The sequence below is a fragment of the Corapipo altera genome, unplaced genomic scaffold, assembly GCF_003945725.1.
Source record: "Corapipo altera isolate COAL_440 unplaced genomic scaffold, ASM394572v1 1, whole genome shotgun sequence".
Taxonomy (NCBI): Eukaryota; Metazoa; Chordata; class Aves; order Passeriformes; family Pipridae; genus Corapipo; species Corapipo altera.
Genome location: NW_020884873.1, coordinates 27,350,726 through 27,366,318, shown reverse-complemented (window position 1 = coordinate 27,366,318; position 15,593 = coordinate 27,350,726). Strand labels below are relative to the sequence as shown.

The 15,593-nt window shown below is 35.5% G+C and overlaps 1 protein-coding gene across 17 annotated transcripts in view; it reads right to left on the bottom strand.

Annotated features, from left to right (window-relative positions):
• PPFIA2 (PTPRF interacting protein alpha 2) overlaps positions 1-15,593 on the bottom strand; it is a 318,848-nt gene that overhangs the window by 105,887 nt on the left and 197,368 nt on the right. For all 17 annotated transcript variants that reach the window (XM_027653930.1, XM_027653957.1, XM_027653936.1 and 14 more), the window contains one exon: positions 6,532-6,696. In XM_027653930.1, coding sequence (XP_027509731.1) covers positions 6,532-6,696 — 165 coding nt within the window. The remainder of the gene's footprint in view (positions 1-6,531; positions 6,697-15,593) is intronic.

Genomic DNA, 15,593 nt, shown 5'->3' with positions numbered 1-15,593 from the left:
GTAAAATAAGACTAACAGATGTCAACTAATCTACCAGAGCATGCATCTTTAAAGGACAAATATCTGGAGAATAGAAGGCTCTGGGGAGACTTTATAGCACCTTTCAGTACCTACAGGGGGCTTACAAGAAAGCTGGAGAGGGACTTTTTACAAGGGCTTGAGTGGACACAATTGAATGGCTTCAAACTGAAAGAGGGCAGCTTTAAATTGGATAACAGGAAGAAATTCTTTACTGTGAGGGTGGTTAGACACTGGAACAGGTTGCCCAGAGAAGTTGTGGATATCCCATTCCTGGAAGTGTTCAAGGCCAGTTTGGATGGGGCTCTGGGCAACCTGGTCCAGTGGAAGGTGGCCCTGACCATGGCAGGGGTTTGGAACTAGATGGTCTTTAGTGTTCTTTCCAAACCAACCATTCTGTGATTTATGATTGCAGTGCCACAGACATAGCAGAAAAAGGTTGCTCTTCCATGTTAGAGGGTTGCTCTCTCCTTATTATAGGGTGTATCCAACATATGCAAAGATGACTCAGTATTTCTCTGGATTTTAAATGCAAACACATTATCTTGAAATGTAACATAGTCAATGTCATGTTAGTATTGCTGTCAGTGCAAAATATCGCCCATCTTTCTCTGTCTCCTAGCAACTGCTTCCCACGTTTTTGCTTGCTGTCAAACTTGTTTCTTCATTCTCTCCAGATCTGCATCTCATAAAGAGCTTTTAAGAAACATTTCCACACTAGAATTAAATAACTTCCTTTTTTTTTCATGAAATTTCTATTGAATAAAAGCTCTCCTAGTTACCTGCTAATGAATAAAAAGGTAGCAGTAATGTTGACCCGAACAGGCTGCTTTTATTTGCAAGCATATATATATACTTTTCTGCCATTAATTAATCTTAAGACAACCAGTTGTTTTTTGATTTTTAACTAAGACACCTGGTAGCTGCTGTCCTCTGTGAAGATTGACTGGACACTTTTCTTACAACGTTGACCAAAAAACTGGATTTGGAGAAGAAGTGCATTCAAACAGTTTCTTCTTTCCAAATGCACATTTTAAATGTCGAACCCAAAATTTGAAGCAAAATAGGAAAAATATATACAGGACAATAAACATGCTCAGAGAGATATTAAAAGTCAATTATAGATATAGAATGGCATAAATAAGATAATAATGTTTCTATCTTTTGTTCTTCCTGAATTGCATATAAGGACTATGTACTTCCTGACTTTATCTATACTCAATCTCTATTCTAACCAGGAAGTTAATCTGAGCTTCTATTTTTTATTCAACTCTAATAGCATCTAGTAAATACTGTCTTCATTTGCTGCTTTATAAACTATTCCATGTATATTTATATATAATATCCCAAGATATTTCATAGTGCTGTCTAACATTAGCCACACAACTCTTCATTGCATGAAAAAAAAATAACCAAAGAAAGATACCAGCTACTCAGCAGCAGTAAGAGTAGTGTTTGGGAACGGTAGCATCGAGAAGGTCAGAGGTGAATAAATGAAGAGAGGTTTCCACTTTATGAATACAGCTGCAAATTTCAATTGGTTTACGGAATAGCAAAGGTTATAAGAAATGCTAAGTCAGAATTTCACATTGATCCTAGTCTGAATCACTCCTAACCTCTAACATATAAAACTTCACATTTTTTTAACAATACTCATTGTTTGTGAGACATAACCTAACCTTACACTTAGGAAAAACAGTCACTGAATTTAACTTTGAACATGATGAAAATCTGGAATTGGTAGCAGAACTGCCTATGTCCTGTGTTTTCTTATTTCTAAAAATGTTAACATAATTAGATATACAAAAATTTTTGAAAATATGCATAGCCTCTGTCAAATTAAGTTTCTAAATGAAATGTGGTTAGTGCAGTATCATTTTAATTTGCCGTGACACAGTTTACCCAAGGAGACACAATGAGATTTCTTTGAGGGACAAATAAAATGGTAAATACTTATTAACTAAATTAACTCTTTCATTATTCCCATGCCCTAAAGTGAAAATTCCCACAAAACACATTACTGGAAGACTGTTGTTTGGCACTGCTAGAGTCTCATATGGATAGTGGGATAAGACTAGCAGCATACTCTTACCACCTTCTACTCACCAGGGGGTTACCTACTGGGTTCAGCCAAACAGGACTGTCTCTCTTGCATGGGAAGCTCATGACAACCTTTCACTCTACAGGGCATGAAGGGATGCTGAAGGAGCTGTCAGACACTGAAATAACTGTCAATGAGAGTCACATTTTTTCAGAATAATGCAATCATGGCTGTGATCTCTCCACGGTGATTTATCTTCTCAACAAAAGCTAATGGCAAAGCCCAGACTTCATGTAATATATAGGGAGCCAATGGACTTTGTGAAATAAGTTAAGGCATCATTCCTGATTGTTATTATACTTAAGCAGGCCTCCCTTAAAATTATTGTTTTATTTTTCACCTTATATTCTGTTTAGTATTTTTCATTGCATTTTGTTACAGTAATGAGGATGTCTTTGCAGTTCTTGTACTGTGCACCTACCAAATCTTTTATGATCAGTCAAGTTTAGTGGCAGAGCTTGTTACAACACCTCGAGAAGTTTCAGTGTCAGAAGTGAAAACATAAAAGAAAATTTGAGTTCAGGAAGAATGTTAAGACTTTCTTCATATTTTTGTAAATCTAAACGGCAAATTTTTTTATCAAAATATTTTGTTGTGCTTTTCCAAGAATGTAACAGCTAAATTAATAGCTTCAGTGTCAACATTTTTTGTGAAGAAAAAAATTAAAGTTTTCATTATTCATTTTCAAAGGGTCATGATACATTTTTAGTGCACTTTTGACAGTTTATCTTCAGCTTTGTGTGCATCTTTTGATGGGGCAGCGTTTATTTCCTGTGACATCAGTGTATGATATATCATGTTTTCTTGTCTTAGTATTTATTGTGAAGTTCTGTCCACAGGCCTCACTGAACATAGAAGCAGAATCTGTGGGAGTGAAGCATAACCCACAATACAGAGGACAAGGCATACATGAGTCAAAGGGAGTGAATTGCTGGCAACCGAGGATGCCAAGAGACTTGATTGGTGCATCATAGTAAGGACTTTTTCATCTTTGAAAATAATGAAGTCTGGGAGATTCCTGATGAATGGAAAACCCACAAATGTTGTGTCCACCATCATGAAATACAGGAATTATCCTGGGAGGATCCAGGAAAGAACAGGCTGGCTAGTACAGGGAAGGTTATGGAGCAAATCTTCCTCTAAGCATTTCCAGGCACAAAAAGGACAAGATGGTGATTGGGAAGAGTCAGTATGATTTTGTCAAAGCCAAATTTGTCAAACCTTATTGCCTTGCATGATGAGAGGACTGGCACCATGGATGAGGGGAGAACAGTGAATGTTTTTTACTTTGTCTTTACTAGCTTTCTGCAAGATCTTCCATTTATCCATAGACAAAATGGTGAGATATGAATTGGTAGATTCCACAGTGCATAGAAACTTGGCTGGATTGCAACATGCAGAGGTTTGACACAAAGTCCATTGACTTTGTCCAATGACAAAGTCCATGTGTCATCCCACTGACGTGAAAGGAATAACTCCAGGGAATGGGACAGGCCTGGGGAAGAGAAAGTTTTGCAGAAAAGACCTAAGGGTGAATAATGCCAGCACATGGCTTGGTCAGAGGGTTGGGGGAAACGATTATTCCCCTCTAGACTTTTGAGGCTGCATCTGTTTTTGGGGTCCCTGGTATAAGAAAGGCACTGACAGACTTCAGTGAAGGCTCACAAAGTTGGACATAGGTTAGAGCACATGGCATATGAGAGAAGCAAAGAGGGTTGGGTTTCGTGAAAGTGAAGAAGGGAAGGTTCATGGGAAACCTTATTGCTGGCTACAACTAGCTAATCAGAAGACGTGGAGGAAACAAAGCCAGCTTTGTCTTGCAGATGCAGAGTGACAGAACAAGAGAGAACATGTGCAAGACTCAACAACAGAAATTCCAGATAGGTATTATGGGAAAAAAATTATGATGAGGGTGGTGAAACCGCACAATAAGTTTTCCGCCTAGAGATATCCAGAAACTGATTGGACAGGGCCCTAAGCAACCCAGAATAGTTGGCCCTGCTTTGAGCAGGAGTTTGGGCCAGATGTCTCCAAGTCGGACCAACCCACATTATTCTACTAATGCCTGAATAGCTTTAACGAGGCTTTATAGGTGGATTGATATCTTATTTCTGAAGGGTCTGAAACAAATCTAACTTACATAATTTTTCTGTCACCGTGCAGAATATATGACTCACATGCCATAAAAAAATTTTTTAGCACATTTGGGTGTATGCAGTCTTTTTTACTTTCATTATTTTTGAATAAAAATCACAATAATGGTGACAATGTGTGGTACAATGTGAAAGCAATATATTATCAGTTATCTGGATGATAAATAAAATGTCTTTGATCCAATCTTTCTGGAGACTCTATAACATAAAAACATAGTTTTATACAAGATTTGTACTTAAAAATAATGTGTGTTAGGTTTATAGTAAATTTTTAAAAAATAATATATTAAACAGTATCCTTGATCTTGGAATTGTTTATAATAAAAATATGATTTATTGTATCAAAATAAAAAAGATTCAACACATAGGTGACTGGCAGGTAGGAAAAAGTAATTTTGACCAATCAATTTTAAAACTTGTTTTATAATGTAACAATTCTCCTGTTAATATCATTGCAGATGGTTGATTCTTCTACACTGATAATTATCATTACCATTGGGACAGAAACCCGTTATATACATGTGTACCTGTGTCACTCCAAATTTTTTTAATGTGCTGAACACTGATTTTTAACATTACATTAAAAAAAAATACAAAAATAGAATTTTCAATAACATAGGTCAAAATATTACATTTAGCTTCAATCTAGTTCTGTACAATGATTTTCAAAATGGGATGTAAAAAAAACTGCATAGTACCTAAACACTAAAACATTCACAAAATAAAATGTGTAAGAGGTACACAACTTCTGAATAATCAGAATCTCTTTCAAGTTTAGTTCTTATTATCTTTATCCAACACAGTGTCAGAAAGTATAAAAGCTGGAGAGCTTCCTACTCTAGTTTTACCAATATTTAAAGTGCTGGATATAAGACCAAAGATCTGACTATAAATCCCATCAATACTCTTTTTAATAATACAGGATTTTTTAAGTCTTAGTGTCATTCAAAAGCTTCTTATGATTACTTCTTATAATTGAGACTGGATGTGGCACTTAGTGCCATGGTCTAGTAACCTCAGTGGTGTTGGATCAAGGATTGGACTTGATGACCTCGGAGGTCTTTTCCAGCCTGGTTGATTCTATGATTCCATGATTCTATGATTCTATACAGCAGCTAGAACTATTTATATTCTCTTTTCTAGATTTTTTGAGGCTTTCATGATATCTAACTGAGTGGACCATATAACCAAAAATATATACCTAAACACATTGATTCGGTCTAAGTTCCTTAAACTTATTTAACTTTGAACCTGATAATTAACCCAGTATGACTCATAACCTACAGTGTCGCACCCTTTATTACCAACCATATATAAATATTACTATATAACTACAGCTGCCCTTTTCATAAATCTGTCTCTTTTAATAATAGTTCATTAAATAAAGTCAACTTTCTGAGTATATTTCTGAGTTTAAAAAAGGTAAATTTATTACTGTGAGACCATTAAACTGGTTCTACACAGTACAGCTCATTTGTGCAGTCAAAGGTTTCAGATGCTGTGCTGCACAATGTCATCCCTGCTTACCCAACCATCTCAGAGAAGCAACTCATCTGCAGCAGGGAGCAAATAAGCCAAAACAGACCCCACAAGGAATGAGATTTTTTGCTCATGAGCCATGGTTCTCACGTGCTCCCTGCATGTGCAGTTTTGAGGCACTTAAATAATTCAGACGCATCACCTTCTGGTCATAATTTTTCTAGACATGAACTAGGTTTCTGAATTCATGTAAGCAATACTCAAGATGATAATTATTAATTGAACAGTTTCATTCACATGAAAGAGTCCTTTTCCAGCACAGGACACATGAGAAACCCAGTAGAAAGACCCTTTTAATTAGTATGACTTGATGCATTTATCAGCAGTTTTTATCTTGATTCTTCAGGCCCTTCATTATCCATGATAACAAAGGATCTACAATGTATTTTAGGTTGTGCTACTTGTACAGGGAACTCTGTGCTCATGTAGCAAAAGCTAAAAAGATCTCTGAAATTTAGGAGAAGCATGTCTAGTATGGGTGAGATTTGCTTATTTTGAAAAGTTATTGCTATTGCCTACAAAAGATAGCTAAAGTGACCTGAAGTGTACTACAGCTGTTGGTCATACATTCTTATGGATTTCTCTGCACATGTGCAAAGGCTGTAAGTACAGGGCATATTCCAAGTAGTAAATAAACAGTTACTGTTGCCCTGCTGCATTATAAGGCATGGTTACATGAGTTAAAGAGTGTTTTTAGTAAGCTTTTATTCCATACTGTACCTTTTCATCCAAAGCCTTGTGGTGCTCAAAGAGAGATTTCAGAGCTTTGAGGACCTCAACTTCACTGGAAACTCCTGAGGGAGACTGTGCTTGCCGTTTCACCACTGTCATCCTCAGTGACCTTTCATGTCTTGAGACAAGGCACTCCAAATGCTCCAGTAACAGCTATTGGATATGATATAAAAGGTTATTAATTTTTGTGAGCTTAAATGACATGGAAATTCTAACTACAAAGTGCATGATACCAAATGGTAACCTCATTGTAGGAGAGATTGCTGGCACAATTGACAATATTTCATGTTTCTAAATCAGACGGAATAAATATAAAACCAGAAAATCTACTCATGATTTCACTTACAACTCTGCTATGAAAAGCAAGAACAACAAATCACTCAGCTTAGGGTTGCTATTTAACTAAATTAATTATACATTTACAATATTATTTTTGATAGTAATTGATAAACATTGACAACCAAATAACAACCAATGCCAGTCTAAAAAATCATGTAAAAATATTAAATAAGTTTATAATTAATTCAGTCTAACTGTAAAATATTTTCAATTTATGTTGGAAGAAACGTAACAAGATATGTAAAAGTGAACAGTACATTTTATTAGATTTTTTAGGTTATTCATTTAAAAAGCCACAGCTAATGGTGTTTGTCATTAGCGTGTACTCTAAAATGTTCATTGTCTCTGTTGTACTACAAACATGAAGAAAAACAGAAATGCCCATAAATATCCATGAAACAGCCTGTAATCAACATACTGTAAAAACATACTATAATTATTTTTCATTATTACTCTGAGATTAAATAAGAAAATAAAATGGTACTTTGATGTTGCACAGAAAATTTCCCATTTGTCTTTACTTTCATAGAGCTACCATTGCTGTTCTTACTGCCTGAACATAAAAGAGAATTGGTTAGCTATAAGGTTAAATCAGGATAGCTAAATTCATGAATCACAATGCATGTTAAATATCTAAGTCATTGAACTGGAAATTTGAAAGTTACATGGATAATTGTTTATTATTTCTCCTTTGATGTGGTTCTTAATATAGCTACTACTAGTAATTATATATATTTATCTTTAATCCATAGTTATTCTCATTCACACAATGGCCTTTATTGTTACATTAATTAACAGATAGCAAAACTACAGTGCAATCACAATGGAGTTGTAATAAATGGATATTAAGATAGGAATGAATAACATTTGGTGTCATCTTTGCTTCAAACATGATTCTTATGTCTGGATTTACACATGATTACTATGTTACAATAACTGTATTATTCATAAAAATAGTGAATGCATATGCAAATAATTCTTAACGTTAATACATTAAGAATTGTAATGACTCCCCTCAGCTCAAGAAAGGAGGGTATTTCTATAATTTCTGAATCCAAGTGGTGACCTATATTTATCAAAAGCAAATGAGCAAGAAATTCACAAGCTCTGTCAACCCTAGAGGGCTGATAGCAGATACAAATAGATTTTTAATTATTTGAGGCAGTCCAATATAACATTCAAATATGAAGAGACCTCTTAGTGATAGAGATGTCAGGAATTCAGTATGGTGCTCTGATAGGTTTGTAACTTAAATGAGATCAGAACAGCATCCAAATATTTGCAGAGCTTTTCTGTTCACAGGATTACATACATAGTTAATTGCTATCATGAATAGAATTGGATGTTTGAATTTTGTTCTAAATTACTATACCTTCATGATTTTTCTAGGCCCCTTAGTGTATCTGGGAGAGAGTTGGAGAAAAGTGAGTCAATAGCTGACTTCTAATTCTACAACCTACTCTCTGCCCTATCTCTTCAAAGAGTCTGTGAGGCTGCAACATTTCCTTCTCTGTGCAGCCTGACTCTGCATCACTCTATAGCCCTGGGGTACCCAGAATTTGACTCTAATATGTGCTGTGGACTTAGATTTCTCCACAGTTATTCCCGCTTCCTGGTTGATCCTGTTAGAGCCAGGCTCATCCTGCCCTGTTCTCTTCATGCAGAAACTTTTCAATGCATCATAACTACCTCTAGATCAGTCTAAATCCAGTCAAAAGACTATGAATTTCTGGAGAAATGGGGAAAAAAGGAAAATATTGATTCACTGTTGAGTTTTTCGTATGGCCATTCGTTCCACAAGTCTGTTAGGTGTCTAATGCTCAAACTGACACCCACTAAACCAGTCCAGAATAACAAAACCTTGGCAACCTCTTTTTTCAGCCTAACTGAGCAAATTTAACATATTTGATTTTCTGTTACCCTAAAAGACTTATCTCCCAGACAAATGCTGTGATGATCAGAGACTTCTGAGAGCCTGTGCAAAAGTCCACTTTAGGTCTCCATAAATTCTGTGAGCACTGCTTACAACAAAACCAACTAAGCAGGGAATACTATTAACCAGGTCTTTTAGTGCAACATTACTCCCAGGCATACTGAAAGAGAAAAAATCCCAAGGGTTAGAACATCTGACTGTGACTGAGCACCTGATGGTAAATCCTTGCCCACTACTCTGATGAAATGTTAGAATCACAGAATCATAGAAATTTTTAGGCTGGAAAAGACCTCTAAGATCATCAAGTCCAACCGCTAACCCAGGACTGCCAAGTCCTCCACTAAACTATGTTCCTAGGTGCCACATCTACATGTCTTCTAAATACCTCCAGGGATGGTGATTCTACCATGCAGCCTGTTCCAAAGCTTGATAACCTTTTTGGTGAAGAAATTTTTCCTAATATCCAACCTAAACCTTTCTTGGTGCAACTTGAGGCCGTTTCCTCTCATCCCATCGCTTGTTACCTGGGAGAAGAGGCTGAACTCCACCTGGCTTCAACCTCCTGTCATGTAGTTGTAGACAGAAATAAGGACCCCCTGAGACTCCTTTTCTCCAGGCTAAGCAATCCCAGCTCCCTCAGCCGATCCTCATAAGACTTGTGCTCCAGAACCTTTACCAGCTTTTATACCCTACTTTGGACATGCAATGATACTGCTGTTTTATTCAACTTTGCCCCAAATACAATTATGTTAAACAAAAGGGTAATAGATTTTCTCCACTTCCCTGGAAAGAGCAAATGTTAACTATATTGACAGAACTATGAAGTGTCTCACTGCTACAATGATGGGGGAAAAGATATGTAAACATAAAAAATGCACATTGAAGATGACAGTGTGTCCACGGAATGTTTAAGTTTAATGACTGAAGGAAATCACAACAACTTGTGGGTATGTTGAGGACTTTCCTCCTCATATGTAGTTCAAGAATTAATATTCCAAATATTCCAAATATTCCAAATATTTGAGAGAACACCACAAGATTTCCTCTTGAAATAACATTGTAACAATACTGGTAGTTTATTTAAACTACAAAAGAATTGTTAGAAACTGCTTCAGAGATTTCAGTATGTTGCAATTAAACTCTGGCATTAATAGTGATCATGGGCTGTTGAGCATTTTCTGCTCCCTCACACTGTGTCGAGCTGTTACAGTTGTCAAGCACTCAGAGGGACAGACAGCTTGCAGGGAAAAGAAGAAGATCAAAAGCAGCAGGTAGGACAAAATCACCCACGCATCATTGCTATGCTTTTCCTACTGGAAAGCATAAGCTTGACAATGAATTATGAAATAATCTGACAAGTGAGTTTTATATGCTGGGTAAATTTTAGGATACTCAAGATGCTGTGCTGATAATTGTATCTTATGTAAATGGAATGGTTTCTGGCGCTCTGGATTTTTTTATAAGCATAAAACATGTATAAAAATAATCATTTAAAGACTTAAAAATGCTCTAGTGCATATTCTGTGAGTGAATGAAGTATCTTTAAAGTATTAATTAGAACTAAATCACCAAGAAAAGAGAAAATTGTTAGAGTATACCCAGCTTCCTGTATTTCTCAAATCACCTACAAAGCACTTATGGAAATGATTGATTTCTGTGAAATGGAACATCACGGTTAAATTTAATGGTATGAACTACATCAGTGTGGATTATTGCCTACTCTGCTATACTATACCATACCATCATGACTACTTGAACACTGATTTACATATGGAAAATGGAAGAAGTTAAAACATTCTTTTTCAGGAATGAAGACTCAATAAGTTGATACTAGTGTGACTCAATACTATTGAGCATACTATTGATACTATTGATACTATTGACATGCACTATTACAGGACATGGATTTTAATGAATATAAAATTTTTTAACTTTCTTTTTTTTCAACAAACTTTTCTGCAAAAAAAAAGTTCACATCAGGATAGTGAGTTCAGAAATTATAGAATCAGTAGATGGTAATGGAGAGCAAAGGAGAATCATAAATAAAAGAGCACAGTGAAAAAACAAAGATAGGGCATTTGCTAAAATGAGACAGACTTAGCTTAAGAAATTCTTTAGAGGAATAGGTTAACCCACTACGAAGACAATTCTCTTTTGAGGTCCAGCTTAGAATTTCTCACCAGCACGGGCAAAATTGAATTTCCTTTCAGTCTATATTTAGAATGAACACTATTCAGTGAATCTCCATCTCTGGTGTAAGCAAAGATGACAAGTAAAATAAGCAGACATGGGGTTGAAGATTATCTCTAAATCCAGTCACAAAATCAATGATTTTCTTTGGCATTATGGAAACTACTTTGCACCTGTGGTCAACTGGTGTGACCTCCAATAGCTATACTTGTAAGTTAACAGTGAAAATCATTCTTTGAAAAAAACAAAGTTACAGCCTAATTACAGCATTATTTCCCATGTCTGTCCTCCTGTACAGAAACCAAAATACTAGCAAACTAAAACCTTAATGAAATCATATGTAAAACAAAGATATGAAAGAAAATATAATAATCAGGATAATGATTAAAGTAATAGAAAGAAAAGGGTTTTATAAGAATAATGAATAAAAACATAATAACTATTAGACTACACAGATTACCTGAAAACACAGGTATTGATTAACTATATATTACATTCACTATCTATTGTCACCCTATATTCAGTGACACTTTTTGAAAGAAGAAACACATGAATCTAGATGATATTTCATAATATTGAGGCAAAAATAATGACATCTGCATCATTTATGTTAGTGAAATAATGCTTTAGGATTTGCAGAACTTCAGGAGACAGCTGTACTTATTTTCAAGTGTAGAATGCTTTTAGACCGTAAGAACTCACATTATCATGCTTAAAAAATAAAATAAAGCACCCGACTCAGTTTCAGTACCTATCAAACTGATGTAGCTAAAAGGATACATTAGAAAATAACCTAAAAATAGTAGTTAAAACTATATTTAAAAATAATATTCTTAGAGTTTCCCAACATAATAGAAGGGAATTTGAATAATAAAATATAAGGTTAAGTTCTGATCTATGGGTATTATGACACTGCAGTGCATAACTGAAGATGTTTCATAAACCATTCAATAAGGAATTGAGAAAACAAATATGAATAAAATCAGATATAAGTCAGCCTTGTTCATTTTAATAAGTGCTTCAGCTCCTAAGGTATGAAGAAAAAGAAAGATGTTGACACTGTCTTTGTTACAGCTGTTTCATTCAGGAACATAGGTTTAATTTTTATTCTTTCTAGACTGCTAAAACTAAAATATTTCAGACCAATTTAAGTAACAATTTAGGCTATATTCAAAAAGCGTATGTTTGTGTTCAGTTCTTTTTTGTTGTTTTAGTGAAAAAAACACAATCAGGTTAATCCATATCAGTATTGTAAGAGGTTTTTTCTGCCAAACCATCCCCCAAATTTCCTCATAATAACATTCTGATTTAATAAGTTAATCCTACACACTTTTTCTACTTTTAAAGGATACAGATTGAGACCAAAAAAAAATCTTTCAATTTTAATTTAAATTTAGCACTGCCAAAATAGTGCTATTTTATAATCTCCATTAAATAACAAGCTAGATCACACTGACTTGTCTTCCAGCTTCAGAAAAAATGCTCTCTCTCTAAATGCTGTAGTTGATCATTCTAGCTAGAGAATATCCAGAGAAATAACTGTACCGGTTTCTATTAAGATATTTTGTATACGTTTTCAGAGTCCCGTTTTGCAGAGAGAACCTGTTTGTCTTCCTATCAGCAATGCCACATCAATCAATACCTATACATGTGCTTCTGCACTTTGTATTTTGCCTCGAGCACTGACAGATGAAGTTGCTAGCTAAGTTTTTGACATGCAAATATTTATACTGTAATATGTCAGAAAAATTTAATTATCATAGGCAGCAAAAATACATATTCAACAGCAAAAGGTCAGTAGGAAGCTTGGTGTAAGAATGCTCCTAGAAGGATTGAGTAAGAACTTGATTAAATATTGGGGTAAGGTTTAATCTCTGGTAATTTGGCTGAGACTTGGAGTATATGGGTCCCAAGAAATGTAATTCCATCATAGTCTCTTTCTAATACATGTTACCATCAAGGTCTACTACTGCAGCTTGGCATACAGTAAGAAATCAGAATATCTGTTGTTGGGTTTGGGTTTTGTTTGTTTATTTATGTGATTAGCAAAAAGTGTACGAGGTTGTTGCCAGGAAATAAAGAAACACATAGGTACGAGTCTAAAGTAAAAAAAATACTGCCAGTTAGTCATAACTGAAAATGTAAAGGGGAGCTAAAAGGCTAATGTGTACCCAGAACCTAAAAGAATTGCCAACTTTCATTTTTTTCTGCTGATCTTCAGTTTGAAGCAGGAGGTACTTCAAATAGTATCTTTATGCTGTTATCCCAGGGAGATAGAAGGTTGGATTACAAAATTCAGAAGATGCAATTTGGAACTGAGCCTCTTCATGTAAAAGTGGTAGGAAGTGCTACTTGGGACAAAAGAGGTTATCGTGAGTGGTTCCACTATGTGTGGTTATGCATGAGTGTGCCCTCAGAGGTCAGGTTAGGTAGGCCTTGCTAGCTTGCCTCTAGCCAAGCTAGAGCTGGTTCAAGTGTGAACATTAGAAGGATGGACAAAAGAAGCATTAGCTGGACTAACTTTATGTATGAGAAAAGACATTTAATTTTCTCATTGTGATAGTGTATCAGTGGTCCTCCAAATATTATTACTTTATTAGAATCTTTGCTAAATTTACAGAAAAATTTTGGGGCAATTTTTTTCTTACAAAATATTAATGCTGTTTTGTATTAATAACAGCATAGATCTCAGTCTGCAAGAGTGTCTCTTTATAGGCAATGCCTTCACAGTGAATGTTGTTAGAAATCTTATTACTAGCCTGTCACCAAGATTGCATGTTGAAGACAACAGCTTTGCACCTAAAACGCTTGTCTTCCCCAGTAAAAGAAGTGTTCCTATAGAAGACAGCGTGATTATTACAGCCAACTCTTACAACTAATGTAATATATGGCAGCTTAAAGCCTGGGACGAACATATATATGACATGATGGGGGAATAACTTATTAGTGAAAATGCTAGAGGTCAGGGTAAAGCATGTCTCTGAACTTCTCTCTCCTTCTCCAGTATTACTTGAACTCTGTATTTCCCTTTTGCTTGCTGTAACATCTCCTGCATTCCCTATATTTCTTCATAGCCTAAATATTTTGAGCTCCAATACCTAGCTTTATTTTGAAAACACATTGTTAGTGTTTATCAATTTTAATTGCAAGGACTTACAAGGATTATCAAACTCTATAACTCTCATTTGTTGATATGAGTTCTGGAAAACCTCTTACTGATTTTTCTTTTACATAACACAAGAAACAGAAGGATTATCTTTAAGTTTCTTGGTCTCCAAAGAAAATGCCTATGACAGAGATCAGTCTGACTTAGGAGATGACTTGCATTTGAGTCATCTTCCTTTTCTCTCACAGTTGTTTGGCAAGTGACTATCTTTGGCTACTTAGGCTGTCTTGGAATTTTTGCTAGTCTGCATTGCTTAGATCAGGTATACCCACACTAGATATTGGTACAGTGCAGTTTTAATACGCTAAAGTTGGTGTTCAGTGGGCTTTGCAGTGAAGTGAATAAAGCATTTTTACATTAAATACTAAAATAATTGACATATGTGGCAGTTACTGATAATTTAAGCAGCCTTAGAAAGTCTTCAGATTTGTAGTTGAGATGCTTTGATAAGTGTAGAAAATGCAGTGCAATTCATACATGCTTCTCCTAATTAATTAATTAATTAATATTATTTTTTGGGAGTAATTTTGAACTGCTTGGAATGTCTGACAATCGTGGGAGAAAAAAAAGGTCTCACCTCTGTCTCCCATCATGTTTCCCAAACCCATCACCCCTAAGAATTTGTGTTAAATGTGATCATCTCCTGCACCCCAAGAGACCACGGAGGTAGATGGGTCAGCTTTGTCTTTTTGTAGGCATCTATATAATCTGTCCTTCCTTGGATTTCTGAAGTCTATAGCACCCTGGTGCTATAGTTGGACAGAAAAAAAGGAAGGAGAAAGGCCCTCTCTCAGTTCTTTTGGCATATACAGTCTTACATTCCCTTCAGAATGCAAATTAACTGACTAAGGAAAGATGTTATCTGAGTATCCAAAGTATTATTAGTTTATTATATAGCAGGAAAACAAGAGGAGTTACACAGATCACAGAAGAATGAAATATGGATATGAGAAAACATCAAGTTCAGCCTCTGAGATCTATTCCATATGTCCATTACCAGCCTGACTCCTGTCTGATCTGGGACTATTACATCACTTTTCTCACACCTTTCCACAAACACCGTAAAACCTTCTCTGCCACCCTTTTCTACTTCTTCAGAAATTCTGCCTTTTCCCAGACAGTTTTATGTGCAAATTATTTTATCCTGAAAACAGTTCTGTACATCATTTGAGAATTTTCAGAAGGTGCTGTCACATATAATCTTGTTCCAAGACAGAACAACATCTTCTGATTGAAGTAGAACATGACAAATTTAAGGGTGAAATCTTGTCCCCACTCAGCTGTATGGTAAATGACATTTACTTCAGGGGTCACATGGCTGCATCTAAACTAAACAACAGACTGCCTGTGGTACATGTGGTATCCTTCATCTTATCCTTATTCAGATCAAATTCAAGGCACAAGCGACAACAGGGTCTGTTG